The following is a 22,227-nucleotide window of genomic DNA, read 5'->3' on the forward strand; positions in this document are numbered from 1 at the left end:
TATCTTACCTGGGATTTTTCTTTCCATGACACTAGTTTACCAACAATATTATTGCAGGGTTGATTTTTCCCTTTTTGATGTACGGGCAATAAGCACCAGGGCAGAAAAATAGAAACATTAAAATCATATGTTATTTGAGCAATAAGATATGACAGGGTATGAATGATGGGACATTAATTCATGATGGTGTGTGACTAGGCAAGAATTTAAATGCCATAAGTTAGGCAGCCATGTGTTTTATTGGAATTATAAAACTTTATTAGAAAACTGGGTGAGAGGGTGGAGTTTCCCACCAACCCCCTCCTCTCATTTGTATTTGTGAAGGGATGAGCTATGAATTATGTTGGATGCAAGAGACCGTGTGATATTTACAAGGCTGCTGGCAAGAGGCAGAAGTTTGTCTTCCATAGGAGCTGTGGGTAACCGTGTCTGTAGACTTGCTAGTGACTGAGGAGGAGTGTGTTTTGTGTGTGCTGTGCTGTCCTGTCCATGTGCATGCCATGAGGTCACACACGGCCTTTCCCGGGGCTGCTCCCCAGGCAGCTCTGCTGGTGCCCACGGGTGTCCTGTGGGGTGGGGCTGTGCCTGGCACCCTGCGCCCCGCGGGGCCGCGCTTCAGCACCACGGACAGGGCCGGCAGCCGCCCTGCCTGCGGCCTCGGGTCCACCCCTGCCTGCACCCCTGCCTGCACCCCCGGCCTCGGGTCCTGCCCTGCCTGCACCCCCGGCCTCGGGTCCTGCCCTGCCTGCACCCCCAGCCTCCTGGCTTCCAACCCAGATGCCGATCGTTGTCTCCAGCCGAGCTTCCCTGTCTCCCAGCCTCCAACCCAGACCTGGCTTTCCTGCCTATGTTTGGGCCTCTCTGCCTCCCACCCTCCAGACTTCCAGGCCTCCCTGACCCCAACCCAGTTCTCCTGCTTTCTCTGCCTGCAGCGGAGTCTACCTGCTGCCAAATCAGCCCTGACCTCTCTGCCTGCAGCCTAGAGCCAGCCCCAGCCACCCTGCCTGCAGCATGGGCCCTGGCCTCCAGCCTTGTCCAGGCCTCTTGGCCCTCCCTGTCTCTCTGCTTGCAGCCTGGCCTCTGACCCCAGCCTCCTTGTACTGAACCCTCCCAGCTTTCCTGCCTCTTGCTCAGCCCCAGCCTGCAGCTTGCCCTCCCTGCCTGTCCCCACTTCCTTTGCCCTTCTCTTGGCACAACCTCCTTCCCCTTCCACCCCAGGGCAGTGAGTGGAGCAGTGGCTGCACCACAGCTGGCTGCAGGTGCCAGATGGATCAAGCCATCAGTTGTGAGCCCACCTGAGGGATGGCCAGCCTGGTTTCACTACCAGCTGCACCTTTATTTTTCCATCCCTCCTGCTATGAAGCCACTCTGCTGAGATGCCTGTTTGACAGATGCAATATACACTTTCTGAACTGCAGTGGCTCCTGGCACTGGCTTTGTTCTGCAGCGTGAATGAAGTCGTCTTGCAGCACCGCTACCCGGCTGCTGTCTGTGGGTTTCTCACATGAGTAGTTCTCTAGGAGAACTGCCATCCAACCTCACTGCAACCACAACCCGTGGGCTTTAGCTAAATGTTCACTGTATCCAGTTGTGCGTGTTGATAATTGCGGGTAATTTGCTGTCTCAGAATAATGAAGGGATGCCTGCTGCAGTCTGAAGCACTTGGGACTTCATGGTGATTTGTCTTTTCATTTGAAAACATTCCTCACAGTGACTGATATTTGAAGATACAGGGTGGGTGAAAAATACTTCCCCTGTTTAAGTACAACATGTATTGAGAAGAGCAGGAAACATGTAACTGCTGTGTCCAGACATTCTTGTGGTTTTTGACAGAGCTAATTGTCAAAGGCAAAACGTGTTTCTACTTTTGGCGTGGTTATAAGTGAGGAGTGTAGGGAGCAGGCTTTGCTGGACTCTGTATTAAGTCACCAACAGTTCCCTGTCACCCCTCAGCCAAGTGTGCCTAGGCTGTGATGAGGCACATCTTACCACGGCACAGGTGTAGCTGCAGGCAGGTCTCTGCTTGGAGCGTTCCTCCTCCCTGTGTGCTCAGCTGCTGCAAACAGGAACATTTCTGCCCAAAAGGCTGTGCCCGTGTTCAGGTGTGCTCCCAGGTGTCTGCTGCCTCCATGCTCAGCATCCCCACCCCATGGGTCCCTGGAGGGAAGCAGCAGCCTGGTGCGATGCAGCTTCCTGCTTGATGCTGTCTGTCTCTTAGGCCGAGTGTTTTTCTTGCTGTTTGATGAGGTGAAGCTGGAGCATGTCAGCCTCACCTCCTGCTGTGGCCAGGAGCCCCTGCACAGCATGGGAGGTGGCAGCTGCCATCTCTGCTGGCTGACAGTGTGGTCCCTTCAGTCCCCCGTTACCCACGTGTGCACCTCCCCATGCCAGCCCACTGCCCCTGCGTGCTCCCTAGCTCTGGTCCCTTGGGGTGTCCAGCTCCTGGGCCCCCTGTGCTGTGGGTGCAGGTAGCTCTGCTCCCCTCTGAGGTGAGGCGAGTGCTGTAGGCTAATGGCAGGCTTTCTTTTCATTAGCTGGTGTAAACACAGCTCTTTGGCAGCAGCCTGCTTTTCTGAGCCCAGGAAGACCATTTTCCCTTTTATCTATAATTTAGTGAAGTGTCAGGCCACAGAAGTTTTAACGATAATAAGCAGCACAGGAAATTTATTTATTCACTGTGAAGGTGGGTTTCATTCCAAGGATGTGGGGATTTTTTAATGCTTCCTTTGCAAGAAATGTTGGCTGCTCATGCAACCTCCCTTCCAGTGTGTTCAAGTGACCTTCCCTGTGAAGCTCACCACTGCAGTTCCTGCTTGGCTCAGTGGCTTTCCAGCCCATCTCCCACGCAGGACCTGTGGGCCAAGCGAACTAGGAAAAGAGAAGGAAGGAAAATATAGTGAGGTGGGAGTATTCATGTGCTTGGTGAGGTATAACTGAAGACAAGGGAGTCATGAGTCCCCCATCTTTCTCCTGCTGCTGTGCATCTCTTGCATCTGCTTCCCAGACCAGCCTCTGTGATGGATTTGACTGCTGAGGAAAAGCAGGGAAGGGCTTTTTTGGGATTACATGTAGCGTTTGCCTTCTGTCAGCCTATGAAGCTGCCAGTGGTGACTGGAGATAAAAAGTGGATCTGTGTCATATGGAAGGGTCAGGGCTCCTTCCTGAAGTGCAGGAAGACACAGAGCAGAGCTTGAGGCTGGCCAAGATGAGCAGGGGATGGGATGTGGCTGTGGGGGGGACAGGGACCAGTCTGGAGAGAGAGGGCTGCACGAAAGGATGGGAGCAAGAAGTCATTAGGAAAGAAGGTTGAAATGGAGCAGAAAGGGGATGGGGTGTAGAAAAGGTGATGGGGAAAATTGATCTGAAGAGGAGAGGGAGAGTTAACTGGGGTAGTAAAGAAACATGTGTGTGTGGGAGCTCTGCAAGGGGAAGCAAGTGTAAGGGAGAAATGGGTTTGCTAGCAAATACTTGGGAACTGTGCCTCTGAATTAACCAGAACCTTCCTCTCCCCCTTAGATGTGGCTTTGGAGGCAATATTAGAATCTTCCTAATTATTTTTCTTGGATGAGTTTTGTGATCCTGATGATATTAATTATTCTTAAAGGTCAACAGCACTCACTTGAATCCCCTTCTGTTCTATCATGTAATCAGTTAATTAATTGGAAACCATTTAGCAGTGTCTGCTGAGAGCTTAGCCTGCCTTGTGCCCTGTTGTTTTGCTATTGCTGGGAGATATATATATGTGTATGTATATATATATATATACACACTCATATTTGTACCCCTTCCTTTCTTCAGAGACTCTGCAAAGCCCTCAGTACTGTCCCAGCCCACCACAGCCTCTGGTACCCCTTCCTGAGGCAGGCAAATTGGGGCTTAGGCACAACTGTTTCCTTTTTTTTTTTGCTAACCCTCTGCAAGAGCAGTGTTTGAGATCATTCGGGGTTCATTGATTTCTGGGCATCCAAGTAGGTGAGGATTTTTTTTTTCCAATATAAATTTGATGCAAAAGCCCTCTAATAGCTGGGAGCACAGCCCTAGTTCAGGAAGGAGTGGAAGGACCAGACCCTGTCCCAGCAGCTCTGTGCTTGATACGTTGAAGTTGAGTCTCTTGTGGACCTTGTCCAGCTCTCCCAGTGCCTTCCTGGGCGTTTGGGGATGACGTCCCAGCTGGGGTGGTACCTCCTGAACACCTGTCCTTGCTGCTTCAGTGTATTTGAGAGGGAGGTGGTGGGAAACACTCAAGAGCCTGGGAGGGCATGAGTGAGGGCATGAGTTTGGGGTCTCGTGTCACTGCATACTCAGAGGTGCTGGGAAATGCCCCTTGGGCACGGCTCTCCTTCCTGCACCGTCTCCTTGTACTGTGCCTCACCACGCAGCTCTCTTTGCTTGCACAGCGGTTGGGTTTGCTCTGGGTCTGCTGGAAACCTGTGAGTGGGAGGCATTCCCCAGTCATTCTCTGTTCCCAGCTCAAAGAAACATGCAATTTGAAGCAAACAGGCAGGATAAACCCAGCCCCTCACTGGAGCTGTCAGCTGGCAACCCTTGTTCTCAATCGGCACACATCTCCAATATTATTTCTGTGTGCCGAAGCAGGAGAAAAGCCCAGCGTACAGTTATACTCCAGGCCTACTGGATCTAAAATTACTACAGTTTGGGAGAGAAGAGATGAGGTGGCGGCAGAGCAGCCATGAGGATGTCTCAGCTGCAGGAGGACAGCCATGGAGAAGGGCTCTTGCCTGTTACAGGCTGATTTTCTTTTCTTTGAGCAGAAGACCCGCATGTTCCAGGGATCCTGCTGGACTCTGCCCTGCAGGGAAGCTGGCAGGCAAAGGGAAAGCAACTGCAGAGCTGACCCAGCTTTTAACCTTTCCTCAAGTCCTCTGAGAGCCCAGATGTCTTTGGAGAAGAGCAGTGGAAACTGTACAAAACAAGGGAGAGATGAGTGTAGTCCAGAGAGTCAGATCCCTGCATCTAATCTGCTTTGAAGCACAGGGGACAATATTACCCACATTTGGTGACGGCTTCCCATCTGTACCGTGTGCTGAACCAAAACTGTGAGCAACAATAAGCTCTGAGGGGTGATTTGTCTCCAAACACATCTTCACGCAGCTGGGATAGATGCCTCAGAAGAGATGACTTGGAGGGTGTGGAAGTGTCATGTGGTTGGAGATGGCCTTTAAAATGGCCTTTAAAGTGTTTTGGGATGGGCTGGGATGAAGGCAGCAGCAGGAGATGGCTTGCTGCGTTGGCAAAGGCAGTGGGAGGAGAGGCGTGGGGCAGATGTGCCGCTGGCACCGGCCACAGGAACCCTGTGACAGAGGCGTGGTGCCTTGTGCCTTCTCGCTTGCTCTGCAACTTCTGTTTTGTAATGCTATTGTTTAAAGAACAATGCAGGAGACCAGCCCCTTCCACCTCCTTCAGCCCTGTCTCAGTGACAGTTGGGATTTTATGAATCACGATTGTGCAATTGGGAAATACAGAGGGGTGGTGATTCCTCCTCCAGCATCACACCTCCAGGTCTCTTCTTGTGAATCATCAATGATGGTTTCTTGCTCTCCACTAATGCAGGATGCTTTGAGTTTGGGAAATTATTGCAAATTCTGGCTCTAGCCCTAGAACAAGAAGTAATTTGGGGAAAATGAGATCATAATGTGATGGGATGTGCTGTGTGACAGATGCCTTACGAGGCACAGAACAATACCTGTGGACGTGAGAAAGGAGTTAGTTACACTGCCAAACTCACGAAGAAAGATTGAACCTTGGAAGCTTTTCAATTCTACTGTGTTTGGGGTCAGTAAAGACCTGGGTGATGCTAAGGGGTAGCTTGAGGAGCAGCTCTGGACTGTAGGTAATGCCAGACCATGGCTGGAGGACCTCTGTAAACTGTCTTACTCCTCCATAGCACCGATACATATCCTGGTGCTGAGCCCGGCCAGGGAGCACAAACGGGAGAACTGCTGGTGGCTATGAAATCTCAGCCTGACCAGTTTAACACCGTGTCCCGTTCTGCTAGCTCTGCTTCCTGGGGGTGTGAGGCTTGGCATCGCCCGGTGCTTTTGCAGGCTCTATCTCAAGCGCGTCCTGCTGGGGCTTTGTGCCGAGCTATCGGAGATTTCAATTGAGTCTAATATTTGCAGAGCCTGATCTGTGCGGAGGCCTGTACTGCCACAGCTTCTGGGACTTGCTGGGGTAATTTTAGCACATTCATTAAGGGAGGACAGTACATTTTTTTCCCTTAATGAGCAAAGCTGCTTACTAAACAGGAAAAGGAGCGGGGAGGGGAGGGCGAGCAATGGGGAGTGTAACATTGCTTTTAGAGGTCATTGGAGTTATCTGGCAGGGATGAGCAAGCCCCAGAGTGACATTCCAGTGTTTCTCTTGTTCAAACCCAAATCTTTAGCAGCTTGCTCGCTGCAGAAATGAAGCCTGGATGGAGCTACCCCTACACCTACAGCAGCATGTGAGGCTGCTGAAATTTTCCTCTCCTGTGGCCACCAGCACCTGGCCAAGGCTTCAGCGAGCTGTGAGATGATGGAAAACACCCGTTGTGCCCAGAGCACAGGGGATATCAAGGCTGTCCCATGCAGTGCCACCGGCATATCCAGCACTGGGGACCGCAGCTGAGGATGTGCATCTCGCCTCTCATTTCTGCCAGGCAGTCACTTGTGCTCCCTCAGCCCCAGCTGCTCTGCGTGGTTAATCCCCCCTTGATCAGGATTTTCAGAGTGGCACCGTGTTATTAAAACGTGTGAAAAACTTCTCCCATGCAGAAGTAAATGTGCCAAGCTGGAAACAAGGGCGAGTGGAGGATGGAGGTGCATGGAGGGTCCCTCCCCAGCAGCAGTGTTTCTGCCATCGCGTTGGGCTGAACTGCATAATATAGCTTACAGTTTAATTACAGGGGCTCCTGCTTGTTGGTGTCATTAATTGAGGCATTTGGCTTAATTTAGCTGAATAAAAATGGCTTTAATAGTGGAAGCACTTTTGGCTGCTGGGTAATTGAGGGAAGAGAAAACATGCTATCTCCTCTTGCATTAAAGTCCACTTGCTCTGGGCTGTGTGGATCCAGACCCCTTTCTTGTCCCACATCCACCCACCTCTTTTCAAGTGCAGGAGGAAGATGGGTGGAGGGAGAGGGCAAGAACTGGGTCTTTGCTGTCACTCTGATAACATCCTGCCTTCGAGGAGTGCGTGGGGTTGCTGGTGGGGATATGGTGTGATGAGCCACCTGCAAAGCAGGAGGCTTAGGAGCATGGCTGCTGCAGCAGGAGGAGAGCAGAGTGGTGTTTAGCCTGAGTCATGGGCTGGTTGGGTGTCCCCTGCTCTTGACCTGGTCCAGGTGAGCTCCATCCAACCTCCTCTCCCTACCTAGCTCCTCTGAAACTTTCTCTGGAGGCAAAAAGAACCCTGGCAGCTGTTGCTAAAGACTGTCTCTGTGGAAAATAGCATCTTGTGAGTGATGGAGAAAATGTCCCATGGCAAAGAAGCAGTTTGAATGTGCTCCAGGAGCGCTGATGGCAGGTCTGTCCTGAGAGAGACAGGCTCCTGTTTGCTGCTGTGAAATATGCAGGGGAAGGCATTTTGCTTCCCTGCCCCTCTGTTTCCTTGATGCATGATGTGCCATATTTTATTACAGGTGGAGCTGATGCACGGGCTGTTATAGAGGTTGTCTGGCATGCTCTGCTGCAGGACTGCTTCCACTTTCCTATAACTCTGCCAAACTTTAATTACTCCAGCTGAAGTTTTCTGTGTTGGGTGTCTGCTCCTTGCTGATTTAATTTTTTGTGATTATTTCTTTCTAGTTTCAAATAAAAACCTGCTCAGATGTTTGAGGTGATGGATGGTGGAGATGAAAAGGGCTGTTTTGCTCAAGCTAGAAAATACTGGTGATTGTCCTGTTACAGAGCACCTGCATCCTCCTTTTGTGGAGGGGAAGAAGCTTTGTCAAAGGGCAGGTTTTGCTTGGTTTGATTTTGCTCTGGGACGTCTCCTTACGTAGGCAGAATGATTCTTGATCCAGTTGGAGGGAAGAAATTTTGCAAAGGATATTTGGGAGTATGTAGGGGAGATGAAGAGCGGCAGCTCTTGTTAGGACACTGGGGTTGGATGGGAGGACATAAAGGCAGGGAAGATCATAGGAAATCTGGGCATGGATTAGGAAATTGAGGCTGAGAGGTATTTTGGGAGTGGCTGGAGAGCTATGGGTAGTGTGATCCAGCATGCTGGGGAGAAGTGGCTGGGTGGGGTGGAAGGCAAATGGGTTGGAGAGGAGAGACCTGGCACTGCTGAGCCATGGTCACAGGAGGATGGGGGTTCAGGTCACTGCAAATGAGGGGGATCTGGAGCTGACAACAGACTTTTGGCATTGGAAACGGTGGGAAGGCAGAAAGGGTGGCTGGAGTTGGGAGAGGCTGTTCTGGCTGGGAGGGCCTTGACTTTCCCCAGTCCTCCCCATTTATACTCTACAAAATACTTGGAAACTCAGAGCATACAGCCGAGATTAGAGCACGGGGAGACCCTCATCAGCACTGAACAGGAGTTACGAAGTGCCAGAGCCTGGTTCACCCATGGAGCTGTAATTTAATCTCCTCATGTGCATGTGCTGCCATACTGTCTCTAATTACACAACCACACATTATCTTCCTTGGGAAACCTGCCCCACCTGGTGCAGGAGATGGATCTGTTCTGGGGAGAAATCAGTGCTGTGCAGTGAGGTTTCTCTGTAGGAGCTCTATCTTTTATGGCAGAAGTCGGCAGATGTACCCTTCGCACAGGGAAACTCAGTCCTGGTATCTCTGACCTTTGGAGTATTTGGCTTTGTGACCAAAATGGTGTATTTTTAGTGTGTGTTTGCGTGCAGTCCCTTCTTGTCTCTGTGCTGAGATCAGGGACCATTGCAAGGACCTTTCTGACACTTTAAAGCGTCCGAGGTGTCTGTTTCTAATGACAAACATGTTCCTCCCTGTGTGTGTCCTGGCTGATCTCAAACGGAGCCATTGGTGTGTGTCTCCCTGACCAGCCCTGCAGAAGCTGAAGGTCAGATCGGACACGGGCTTTGCCCTTTGAGAGCAGAGTCTCCTGCCAGATGTGTGCAAGTGAAGACCCATCTCCTCTTTGCCTAATACTTGCTGTGGTTTGTTGTCTGGGGGAGGCAGGAGGTGGTAGGAGGTGGTTTCCAGGGACTGCAGGAGACAAGAAGAGGAGCACATCTGCCTGGCAAAGCTCCTTACATTAGTGAGGATGTTTCCTTTCTCCATCTCTGTGTCCTAAATTGTAATAACACGATCATGCTATTTTTGATTCCCTTATTTGCGTGGAAAGCCTGTTGTTTTTTCTCTTAACTTTCAGAATCCAATTTTCTCTTGACATTTCTGCCTAATGTAGCAAAACATGACCTTTGAGAAAGGACATTCCAGCAAGATTCACTCCCTCCTCTGCATCTCTGCCTCTCTCCCACATCTTGCTGTCTTTCATGCATCCCCTTTTAAGCTTCCTTCTTCTCCCGGCGTTGGGGGAGGGAGTTTACTGTCTTGCTTTTCAGTAGCAGTGAGCTGCTCATTCCCTCCTACTTTTCATCTGTCTTTACTAAGTTTCCAGGTGCTCAGTGCTACAGGGTGGATAAAAGAGGGGGTTTTGCAATATTTTTTTTTCGCCCTGCTTATCTTCACCTGCTATTTTTGCCACTATTCTAAACTTTATCGGAGGCTGGAAGCAGTTTGTCTACAGCCACAGGAATGGTGGGATCTTAGACACGTGAAATGAGGTACCTGTGGTTTGCTGTGGTTTCCGCAGCAGGATAGTCTGATGTGAAGCAGAGCCAGAATTTAATGATGCAGCACTGTGCCATCGTGGTGTTTGGGCTTATTCTTCTGCCAGGCTCATGGAGAGCCCTTGGGATGATGGTTTGCTGCGTGAGCTGTGGCGGCTTCCCCGCTAATAACTGCAGAGTTTTGGGCTTTGCAGCATCACCTGGTGGGACGGGACCAGAGTCGCGTTTCCCTTGTCGGTCGCTGGGCAGCTGGGCTGTGCCATCTCTGCGCTTGCCCAGCATGTGTCTTTGCCTGACATAAGGTGACAAATCATCCCAAATCCTCGATGCATCAGACCTGCATTGGCAGGAGCCATTCTGGGATTTGCTGTCTTAGTTTTAGCTCATTTCTGCAATCAAACAGGGATTGTGGGCTGGACTGCCTGCTATCACCTCTGTGCCACCTCTGGCCAGCTGAGAATTTAATGAACTTCCAGGTGGTTCATTCCTCTGGCCCTTCATTGCTCTTCCCGGTGATCAGGGCTGAGGCAGGAGGTCATCTGCAGCCTTGCACTGAGCTGCCCTGTCTGCCCTCAGCCCGCCTGGGCGGCTCGCAGTGGGGTGGGAGCTGCCAGGGACAGGGCTGGATTCAGCGAAGGATGCGAGGCAGCACCTCCCATGTTTTCCAGAGGCCAGCATAGGTAGGGGAGGATTTGAGTTTCTCCCAGAGCTTGTGACCACCCATCCCTCTGCTCACCCCATGAGCTGGTCCCTCGGTTGGTGGCTCTCAGGCTGGGTGTCCCCAGGAAGGCTGCCTGCTATGGAAAGTGATTTCATTACCATCTTCTCACTCAAGACTTTCCTCTTTCTCTGTTTTCTCTCTGCTTAGTCTGCCTTAAACATGTTTCTTCTCTTTTGGTTTTAGTAATTCTTTGGTTGCTTTTATACTCTTTTATCCTGGCTTTCAGCTCGCGAGGCGATGTCTGTTGGGTTGCAAAGCTCTCCCAGGTAGATGAGATTTATGTTTTTGCAAGTTTGGGCAGATGGAGAGAGGGATGGGGAGCTGTTGGCCGCTGTAGCGGTGCTACCCCTGGGTGCAAACAACCCACAGCCATACCGGGATGCTTTGAGCACAGAGCTACTGCAGATCATACGCTAACACCTTGGGTAATCATCGTGCTGTCATTTTAACCTAACTGTTACTATTTTTAACACATTTGTACTTAATTTTTTATTTGAGGTATGAGATTAGACTTGTTTCTTCTGCTTATGGTTGATCGAACTCCAGATTCATGGGCAAGAACTGGACAAATCTTGCTCTGTTTGGATATTTTTTCTTAAAGTGGCATGATAGAAACCATTTTCCCCCTTGGAAAAAAATAAGTAAAATGAGAAACTTCCATTTGGGTTCGTCCTCATTAAATTCTCTCATTATGAAATTTAAACTTGAGTCCTAAACTGCTTGACAGCATCCCCATAGAGGAGGACGATGAGCTCTGAGGAGGCAGTAGGGCCACGTGCAGGAGGAATTATTTACTGTGACTTCTTTTTCTTTCCTTGTTAATTTTCAGAGACCTCTCTGGGAACCGGCTCACCACTCTGTCATGGCAACTCTTCCAGACCCTGCGACTCTTTGAACTGTAAGTCCCACCCTGGAGATATCTCCTGGGAGAAAAGGGGAGGCTGAGTGGAGGAACAATTTCCAAATAGAGCTATTTTGAAGCCTTTGAATAATTACCTAAAATTCCAATGGGCAGCACCATCCTTGGGAGGGTTTCTTGGATATGGGAGCACCAGAGCAGAACTGCTTCTCTTTTAACTTCGCAGCAGCTGGCTAATTAATGTCGGGATGATGAACAAGTTATGCTTGGGATAGTAAATGGTTGACTAACTCTAGGAACACATTAGAAATACTCACTAGGCCAGATTTTGAATGAATCTTCTCAAATACTTGATCCTCATCTATTGCAGGGTAGGGCTAACTGTTTTTTCCTTAGCTCATGAATATGCTTTATGAGATACCCCTGCTTTTTAGGCGAATGACTCCCTTGCTTTTCAGCAATTGGGGCACCTCCCAACTCCTATGTGGGAGATGAGATAGTCTCTCTCCTGGGGCACTGGTGGCCTTCAGCCTGCTGAATTATTGATAGTGCATTCAGCACTGTGCTTGAAGAATAAGTGGACAAGAAATCAATGGAGCGTTGCCCTGATGACCTGTTTTGTTGAATTTTAGAAATAGTTGTTTGGTGGGTATAAAAAAAAAAAAGTATGATTTTTCCCAGAGGATCCTGGGAAGCTCCATTCATCCTCACTGATGATCAATAGAGCTGTAAGCTAGAAGTGACTTATGAAAGAATAAAGACAGTCTTTCAAGTGGGAGTAAGCGTGTTATCACCAGAGTTACTGCAGTGTATTTCATTTCTGTCAAATTGTTAAATGAAAAATACTAATAGTGATATTAGAAAATAGAGAAACGCCCTTCTGATGGGGAATCTGGCTTGCAGAGTTAAAATGCTGAATTTGGAATTTGTCTCCTCACTGATTGCAGCTCTAAATATTTTTCAAGCCTGGCTCGGGTTTCAAGTTTAATAGCATGAGTCATTTGTATTCTTAGACCTTTACTTATTGTCATTGCACTGTCTGGCAAAATTCAGATTGATTGTTGTTACCCAAGAGTAGAGGAGCAAATGGGGCTGCAGTCCTGAGCTAGAGGAGCTGGCAGGGCCTGGGGTAACGGTGAGCCTGCAGATTAATGGGAATACTTCCAACAGGGCTTGGTTTTATGTGGCTTTGTTTCTGTTGGTCATATTTTTTCTTCAGGCGTGTCCCAGGTCTGCCAGCCTAAGTCAGGCTCAAAAGACCAATACCAAGCACAAAGGGAATTGAGATGCTGCTGTGTGGGCAGCAAAGTGTACTTGTCCCCACCTGATGAAGAATACATCTGTGCTGTCCTGCTATGGTGATTCTCACAGGGAAGCTGATGTGCTTGGGGTGGCTTTGGTTGGCATCAACAGAGTCACTTGGGGCCAGCACTCTGTAGCCTGGCAAATGAGAAGGAGCTGAATTACTTGGCTCCAATTGGAGCTGTGCTCAGAGTGGGTTTCTTGGAGATTACAAACCCTGATTGATGAAAGAAGTAGTGCAGATAGAAATGTGGGAGATCACAGGGCTGCTTGGTAGGAAGAGGTGATGGGGTGGGAAAGTAACACTGATGTGAGGTATGGTGTCTGTGGTGTCCCGTGGGGAGCCTTGGCACTGCACAGGGCTGGAGCCTTGGCCAGACCTCTCCTGCCACCATGCTGCAAAAGGGGTCTTGGCAAACCACCCCCTGGCACCAGGTCCAGTGATCAACTTAGACCTACAAATTCACATGCCTGCAGGGTCTGGCTTGATGTTGGCTGGGCTGGAATAAGAGGTTGGTCGAGTTTATTTTTTCTGAAGAATTGTTTTGTCACTGGTGCTTCCTGACAAATGTTCCTCTCTGGGTTCCTTGTCACTAAGTACCCTCCATCCGTGTGAGCACAGGTAGGACGGTCAGTACCAGAATAACATGATGATGCTGTTCCCCAAAGTGTGACAGGAGAGGGATATTTTAGCTGGTACCCACTGGGATGTCAGTGTTAATGGGGCAGGGAGGTGTGCCTGCAGTGTCCTCCTTGGCGTCATGAAACTGTCCTGCTGAACTTTGGATTTGTTTGAGAGAAGATGGCACAGAGGTGTAGTCTGAGCGATGGGCTCTGAATAATCATTCACTTAAAGGTGTTGGGAATTAAGGTATAGATATGTTATCTACTGTTGGGTGGTCACGGTCCTGAGTGCTGGAAGGATGGGACCTGTTGATGAAGAAAAGCAAATCCCCGAGATGGGAAGAAATTAGTAATGGATGCGCAAAAGTGGGAAATATTGTAAATTTTTTTGAAATGCAGAGGATGGGTGAGTAGAAGACAGTTTTTTGGCACACTGAGCTCCAAGGAGGCTTCCAGAATCTGGGAAGCAGATAGAATATATGGCCCACATAAAGTGAGTGTGAAGCACTGGTGAAAGCTAGAAAGGGAGTTGCAGACTGATATCAGCCAAGGACTTGAAGCTGAGCCAAAACTCTCTGGAAATTAAGGCGACAGTGAGCAGCGGAGACCAATGCAGAGGCAGCAAGCCTGAGGAAGGCAGGCTGAGCAGCAGCACTTGTGCATGGCATTGGAGAGGCCAGAAGACCCCCAGGGACACATAGATGCTGGCAAGAGTCTACTCTTCTCAAGCGGGTTAGGTCTATGGGGAGGGTTGGTGGGACAAGCGGGTGCAGATCTGCAGTGGTTCACCAGAGACACCTTATATTGAGTACCAGTGCTACCAGGCAATGGTGGATCCAGAGGGAGGATAGTCATCCAAGGCAAAACCGTGACTTGCAACGAGGCAGCTCGGAGCAACAGAGCACGTGGGAAAGGAAGCAATGGGAGGATTGTCTCCAGGAGAGTGTTGGGAGGAGAGGAACTACAACTGGTGTGACATGGAAATTGCCAGGGAACGTGAGACCTGACAAAACCACTCACGGTGAACATGGAGGAGGAAAGAGCAGAAGACTAATGGGAAGATCATGCCATGCTATGAGAGCAGGCAGGTGGATTGGGAATTTGGGGCTTGAAACAGCTGCCTGGCTGCATTCAAGGCATCGCAAACTCGGGATGACGGTATTGCTTTAAAGCAGTTTCTTTTCTTGTTCAACAGAGCTGAGCTTTTCCCCTGCTGACTTGCTGAAGAAAGGATGGCAAAAATGAGGCACACTTCCAAAGAATATTATCTCTTTCTCCTCCTGGCCAGAAGCAAGGCTTGGAATAGTTTCCAGTAACTCCAGCCCTAATTCCCACAGCACAGGCTGACCTTGACTGGCAGGGCTCGGGCTAATGTGTGCACAACTCTCCTAAGTCTGAAGCCGAGTGTGGACAAGGAAGCATCTGACACATGCAACAGCTCATAAACATTGGACTTAGAGCCTTTCTTATCCAGAAGTCACAGCTGGTTTCCTCTGTCATGTCCTTGGCTTCCTTTGTCATGTCCTCAGAGAGCTTAGAGCTGACATTTCAAGAAATTCCTTCCCGGAAAGACCTAAGACTCTGGATCCAATTACATCTTTGGTTGTATAAAACCTTGTAGTCCTGAACATCTTGCCGCGCTGCCCAGCCCATCAGCATTTCTAATACCAGCAGTCCCTATCTGCAATGCTACAGCAGAGGCTTTGGTGAGGATGGGGCACAGCAGCATCTGTTACCGTTCTGAGTCCAACTTAACATCGTCTGTGCCTCTAGCTTAAACACTTATTGCCGCCAATAGTCACACTAATAGAGTTGTAGCTAGACAGTGGGTACTTGCCTGCTCTCTGCGTTGGCTAATCCAGCCGTCAGACGCCACGTGTCACTCCCTGTCTGTGTTCTTCCTTTTCTATCCTGTGTCTTTCTGGCAGGGATTCGGAAATAACAGTTCTGGCTGGACCGCAAAGAGAAGCCTTGGTTCTGGGAAATAAATAGAAATGAAAAACAAAAATAGATTTTTGTTCTCTCTCTGCTGGGTGCTCTTTGGTTCTCAAGCTTAGGGAAGCGGCCTCAGTCCCAAGGCAGAAGAGTGTTTTAATTGTGCAAGTGTATGAAACCTTGGCAGCAGTTTTATGTGACTCAAAACAGACAGGAGAAGTGTGGCAAGGATCTCCACTGCCCTCTGAGAGGCTTTAGCTGCAGACAGCTTTGTTTTAGCTGGTGAGTGGGGAGGCCTGGGACAGGGCACGTGTCTCATTTAGCTGCCTCGCCTGAAAAAAACCTGGTCTGTGCGTGTCTGAAGTCCTGTCTGTCTCGGTACCTACTGGGACACTGATAGCATTCCTCTCCCACACTGGTCCACCCTGGTGTAGGCTGTCCAGGCAGTTTTGGGAGGCAGTGGGTGCAGCTTTCTTTGGAGAGCAAAACTGGCCTCAGTCAGGCAATTGCAGCGTTGCTGTCTCTGAAGAGTTGACTTGGTGCTCACATGGCTCCAGGGTTTCAGCCCTGTCATTGTCCCCTTGAATGACAGTGCAGGGCATGACTGTCCCAGTTTTCCTCTGTCCCAAACACAAGCCCTGCAGTGTGCCTGCTTTGTGAAGGGACTGTGCCTGGAGCACACACTGCTGCAAGGTGCTTTGCAGGGGGCTGGTGGATGGCTCTGGCTCGTGTGCAGGTTCAGTCCCTTTTTGGGCCAACACCTTAGTGCAGAGAGCAGCTCTGCGTGTGCAGAGAGAGCCCAGCTCACTTGCGGCTGTGATACTTCCTATTTCTTACAGGCATTTTCAGTTTTAACGAGGTTTTTAGAAGGTGTAGGAGTGTGCACAGCTCCTGAGAGCCTGTAAGCAAGCCATGCTTTGGCAACACTTCCAGGCTAAGGCTACATGTGAAAAGTGCCCTTTGGGTTTACTTGTCCTCTCCGGGAGTAAGCTGTGCCGGATATGCCTCATGAGAAGGAGGCCCTTGCCTTAATTCTCACTGCAGTGCTGCTGCACCCAATAAGCACACAACAGCAATGAAGACCTCTTGGCTGCCCTGCCGTGCCTTTCAGAGCCACTTTTTGTCCTTCCCGCTGTGGTGGGAGACATCTCTGCAGCACATGGTGATGCCTTCTGATCAGACAGTTGGTTTTGGCCAAAGGGCACCTTGTGTTCCCTGAGGTGCTTCTCCTCCTTGAAGAGAAGGGAAGCAGATGGCCATAGGTAGTGGGGACATGTCACAGAAGCCATGGGAGGAAAGGTTGGAAGGAGCTGCACTCCTAATGATTCCTGCAAGCCCTGAGGCTGGGGCACTGATGGGGTCTGAGGAGAGAGATGGAGGTTCAGGTTTTTGGGCAGATACAGGACAGGGTGAGCATGGAACTCTCTATGCACTTCTCTGCAGAGCTGGCTGGCATCACAGGGCAGGCACCAAGCGAGAAGGGAGGGCACGTCCCATGTGTCGAGAGGGCTTTTGCAACACATGTTGGGGAAAATGGGTGCACACATCCATGCCCCTTCTGGCTGCAGTGCTATGCCAGCGGCACTCGGCACATCCAGCTGGTGATGGGAGTTAATTTGTGCAAAAGCCCCTGTGGGGGTCTCGATTAGAGCGAGCTACATCACTGATATTGGGGCAAGTCGTGGGTAAGTTCTGCCCTGAAGCCCGCTGCTCCTGTATTATTGATGGGCCTTCATGAATTAGCAATGGGCCGGGAAGGCTGCTGTCTGTTACAGAGCTGCCTTTAAGTGCTAGGACAGCAGCTCTCCCCGCAGCCTCGTTTCGTGAGGATATTTGCAACGGAGCAGAATTTCTCCCCAGTTGCTTCTGAGCTCCCCCACTCCCTGCCAGGTCCCTGGGTACAACTCTGGTTACCTGATCTGGTGTTAGCAGAGCCCGTGGCTCCTACCCATGTACCATCCCGTGTCCTGCTGGTAGCAGTGACCTTGGGAGAATCCGGAGGAGAATGTGGATTCATGGCCATGCTGAAGAGGATGCAAAGCCTGTGCAAGGCACTGGCATTACCTGTCATAGCATGCAGGGAATGTCTCATCATTTGAATCCCACCAAATCTCTGTGCTAATCTGCTCTGGTCTGTTATATCTAGTGCTTTGGCCTTTGAAGTCACTTGTCTGAGCCTTGTATGTGTCTTGCAAAGGTTTAGGTGCTTTTGATGGCAAAGGAATGAAGTAATGAAAACACACAGAGTGAAGTTTAACTCAGTGTTTGTTCTTAAAAAAAAAAAAGTCAGATGGCATCTTCTTGTATGAGAAGATTCAAAGTGTCATCATTAAGGTTCAGATTTAACACCCCTGGGTGCTACCAGAATATTCCTTCTCCTACTGCTTTTGCAGTACTGTATGAATGAAACAGCAACTGCACGTGTTTGGAAGGTTGTTTCCAAATCCTGTTAGCCAGTGGAATTAATTTGGTAAAAGCAAGCATGAATTTTGCCCTAACACATGGAACAGACCAGAGAAACAGCTTCCCCCTGTATGACAGGGATCTAGATGTCGTGTAAAGCAATGGTTTGGCCTTTGGAGATGCCTTTCTGCTTTGGGGTGACTGAGCTCACCTTTTGCACTCCTGGCTCCTCTTCTGCCTGCTTTCTTTTCCTTTACAGTTGTGTGGGGAGATATTTTGTTCGTTCAGGCTGTATCTCCTGTTTTGCTTAAGTTATCGTTGCAATCCACGCCAGTAACTCAGTCTGTCCTGGCTGAGCACTTGACTCTCCTCCCTGTTGGGACCTGCCCTCCTTGCATCTCCACAGAGAGATGCAGGGCTTTAAAAATGTAAATGAAATGGTTAATAGGTTGGAAAATCAATTATAATAAACATTCCTGGTATATAAACTATGTGTAAGTGTGTATTAAATGAAGTACGTTAAAAGCAGTGGGTTTTTTTTTTTTCCATTTCTCCTGGTCAGGTCAGCAGGGTCTCAGTGCAGTACTGTTTGATATTATTAAAATGCATGAAACCCTGCGCATTAACTCGTGTCCTGGGTCACCAGGAGGCTGCGTTCGTACAAGGTACTCGGGAGAAGAGCTGACAGCTTCATTTAGCACTTGTGAGGGCTGGAGGTGTGCTTTGCCCAGCAGTGTCTTGGACCCCCACTAAAGTGGCATTGAAGACATGAATCAATATTTTAGGGCAGTGGGGAGCTGCCTGCTCCTTTGTTGAGGGATGAATGCTTTGGGTGTCTGGATGGCTGTGGGACCGAGCTGCAGATGTGCAGATCTTGCAGTGAAAGACGTTGCATGTATCCGCTTGCTGCTGAACACATGGATGTGTAACTTTGGTCTCTGTGGAGTCAGGAGAGACATGAACAATGCGTGCCACAAGACTTCAAGCAAATAAAGCGGAGAAGATTCTCCCCTAGCTCAAAAGGGCCCCTTGCACCTGCATGGTGGCTGTCCTGCTCAGGGAGCCTGGAGCCAGGCAATGGCCCTAGTCATCCTTCCTCACCCCACCATCCTTTCTCACACTCTCTCTGCCCATAGGAGACTAGAGAGGAACCTGTTTAACTGCAGCTGCGACATCCGCTGGATCCAGCTCTGGCAGGAGAAGGGCGAGGCCAACCTGCAGTACCAGGAGCTCTACTGCATGAACATGGACGCTGCCATCATCCCTTTGCAGGAGATGAACATCACCCAGTGCGGTAAGGCGCAGCCTGCAGCAGGCTCCCGGGGCTGGGTGCAGGGGAGGCCAGGAGGGACCCCTGCCCTATACAGCACCTCTGGTTCAATCATTTGCTTGGGGAACCTGGTGCTGCAGGATCCTGCCGCATGGTCAAGAACAAGATGATTGAAGCCGATTGGGGGTGGTTTGTGGATTAAAAATAGAGTATCTGGGTAAACGTGGGGCTGCTGTTTTTGTATGTATGAAGGTATTGCGTGATTTGGGGCATTTCCTTCACTGAAATGCTGTTGCTTGACAAAGTGTGTGTGATGAGTCTACGTGAAGTCTTGAAAAGGAATAAGTTTCATGTTGTTCTTCCTCTGTCTAACAAATCATAGAAACAACGTATTGCTAAAAGACACTGCTATTGTATCTTTTGTAATTACTCTTAGGAAATGCACATCTGTATTCATTTTAGTTTGTTTTATTTTTTCAATTGAAAGTCCCTGTCTGTAGGGAAGAGGCAGGAGTGACTTTCTATCACTTCCTGCTTCCTGCTGATGTTTAAAAGAGTCCAGTGGCCTTAGGAGCACCATGAGCCATGTTTAATAGTTATCGCTTCTTTCTTCACCCTGTTCACACATCAGCTGCCCGTTTGGTGTTGGTTTTTGCTCTGCTATTGCTGTTACTGGAGAGCATCCCTTGCAGAGTAAGGAGAAGGAGGTGTACCTTCAGCAGAACAATTAAACTGTCTATACGCAAGCAGCTGTCAAACTCAGTCTGAAAAAAGGAGGAAAACCAGAGGTTTTCTTTTTATGATCATCCTCTGTTCTAGGAATTTGGATTTGTTTCTGTAGCAGTTGTAGACAAACAGCATGCACATTTGGATTTGCATGACTTTCCTTGCCCCCCCACCTCTAAATTCACAGTGTCCCTTTATTAAGCTCTGAAAATTGGCCAAAGTGTGCCTGCATGTGGATGAACTAAAAAGATTTGAGAGACTGCTGTAATTTCCTCCCCCACATGGGAAGAATAATCTGCAAGGATTAGAGGAAAAAAAATCCTTAGGGATCAGGGACAGGAGGGAGAAGGTGACTCCATCAACGGTGGTATTACACTTGAGGTGATGGCAGGGTGCTGCTTTGGGAACACAAATGTGCTGGTGTGCAGGGTGAGTGTCTCCTCTGACCTTCCCTCCTGGAAGGGAGTCACACTGATCTGCTTCCCTCCAGAGGAGAGTCTTTCTGTTCAAGCATTGAGATGACTCAAGGGATGTTGTAACAACACCCTACTTGTCTTTGCCCTTCGGTGCTGAGGGCTGGCGTGGCTTGGTGTGGTCATGTTTGATATCATCTTGACCTGGAGAGACCATACGTGTCCCTCCTATCTCCCTCTCCACTGATTCCTGCCACCAATGCAACTTTGCCAGGCCTTGACTGCTGCCTTCTTCCTTCTGGCAGTGCTGTCTTGCTTCCCTCCTGGTGTTACTCCCTGATGGCAATGAAAGGATATATATCCCCATCCCTGACTTTGGGTTGGCATGATGGATGCTGCTGCCCTGTGCTGGGAGGGGACCACCTGCCAGTTCCCCCTTGCCCTTCCTACCCAATTTGCCTCTATGATAAGCCCAGAAAGCCTTCCCCACACAAGAAGGCTGTTTGCCTTTCTTCTTGCAACCAACACTGTCCTGTTTCATGTTGCAACGATATGTGGTGCCTGTGACAGCAAGTAAGGAAGTGGTGTAAATCAGAGCCACCATAAATCAGCGAATCTCTCTGCCACCACCAAGGAAGAACAAGGGCACCTTTTATTAGGAGAGCTGCAGTTAATATGAGGACACATCCTTGGTCTTCTCTTGATTGTCATAAATTAGAGGGACACTCTCCTTGCCCGGCATACTAGACGGTGTGTGCCTTGTCCCTGGAGGTGGAAACTCTTTGGATCCTCCCCCAACACACGCAGCTTTCCCATCTCAGGTGACTGCCCTCGAGAGCAGCTTCTGTGGGAGAAGAACATATGGGGAAGGGGTGGTTGTGTGAAGGGAAGGGCAGCCAGAACTGGACGCAAATTTGGATTCGAGTGTGATGGGAGGGTCTGTTCAGCTGGCACACCTCCAGCATTCATACTTGCTCTCGTCTCCATGCCTCATCCTTCCCTTGGTAGGGCAAGGCCATGCTGTTGCCTTCTGCTACTTATCCCAGGGTGCTGGAGGCTGATTTTGGGAAACAGCTTGGCAGGATCTGGGTCTTCTGCAGCTGGCTGTAGAAAATGCTGCTCCACACCTGAGTGCCTTGGTGTCTGGTTCTCATAGACCTCCCTGAGATCAGCGTGAGCCATGTGAACCTGACAGTGCGGGAAGGGGAGAACGCCGTCATCACCTGCAATGGCTCAGGCTCGCCGCTGCCTGACGTTGACTGGACGGTGGCCGATCTCCACTCCATCAACACGCACCAGGTAGGGGCCGCAGGACCTCAGTTCTGCCTGCACCCGATGTGGCGAGGACAAGGTAGATCCCATGGTTTCCACAGGTCTGTGCATGCGGGGCAGAAGGTCAAGTAGATGGTGGAGACTGCTATAAGAAATACGAAATGGTCGTATCCAAAGGAAAACTGAGGCCGTACCCTATCCACATGAGAACCTGGGAACTACCTCAAGGCAAAACCTTCCTCCTCTATGGCTGGAAAGTAAAGATGAGATAGCTTCATATCTCAGTGCTCCCTAATTGAATTAACTCATATCTCTAATAAAGCTACCTGTTTACAGAGGTGTCTGCAACAACTGTTGCTGAAAATAGGCAGCTAAGCAAGGTTTTCTAGAGGCAAGCCATGTTTAGCAGTGCTACCATGCTGCAGCTCTCCCCCTCCCAGTAGATATTCTTATAGGAAACACTTCCCCTCACCCTGATCCTAGTTGTCCTTGGATTTTGGAGACCTTCTCACATCTTATGTGGAAACTGGGATCCTCATCTTCTGGGGGCAGGGGCAGGAGCAGGGAGGAGAGAAGTAAACAGACACTGATTTCTGTCTGTATTTCTCTCTGGGATTTTTAGACCAACCTCAACTGGACCAATGTTCATGCCATCAATTTGACCTTGGTGAATGTCACCAGCGAGGACAACGGGTTTCTGCTTACCTGCATTGCTGAGAACGTGGTGGGGATGAGCAATGCTAGCGTGCTGCTCACCGTCTACTGTAAGTAGCAGTGGAGAGACCTTGACCATGTAGAGGCTGGAGGGCTGCTCTGGGAACCGTGTGAATGCATGACCACTTGCTACCTGTGACATACTGGTTTTGTGGATGAGGATTAGGAGCCGAGCACAGTGAGAAGGAGGTGGATACTTGCACAGCTCTCTCTCAA

The 22,227-nt window shown here is 49.7% G+C and overlaps 1 protein-coding gene across 4 annotated transcripts in view; it reads left to right on the top strand.

The window, feature by feature from the left end:
* NTRK3 (neurotrophic receptor tyrosine kinase 3) overlaps window positions 1-22,227 on the top strand; it is a 212,891-nt gene that overhangs the window by 43,279 nt on the left and 147,385 nt on the right. For all 4 annotated transcript variants that reach the window (XM_068409846.1, XM_068409847.1, XM_068409848.1 and 1 more), the window contains exons 4-7: window positions 11,323-11,391; window positions 18,753-18,910; window positions 21,182-21,324; window positions 21,920-22,061. In XM_068409846.1, the coding sequence (XP_068265947.1) occupies window positions 11,323-11,391; window positions 18,753-18,910; window positions 21,182-21,324; window positions 21,920-22,061 (512 nt within the window). The remainder of the gene's footprint in view (window positions 1-11,322; window positions 11,392-18,752; window positions 18,911-21,181; window positions 21,325-21,919; window positions 22,062-22,227) is intronic.

The sequence above is a fragment of the Nyctibius grandis genome, chromosome 11 (genome assembly GCF_013368605.1).
Source record: "Nyctibius grandis isolate bNycGra1 chromosome 11, bNycGra1.pri, whole genome shotgun sequence".
Lineage (NCBI taxonomy): Eukaryota > Metazoa > Chordata > Aves > Nyctibiiformes > Nyctibiidae > Nyctibius > Nyctibius grandis.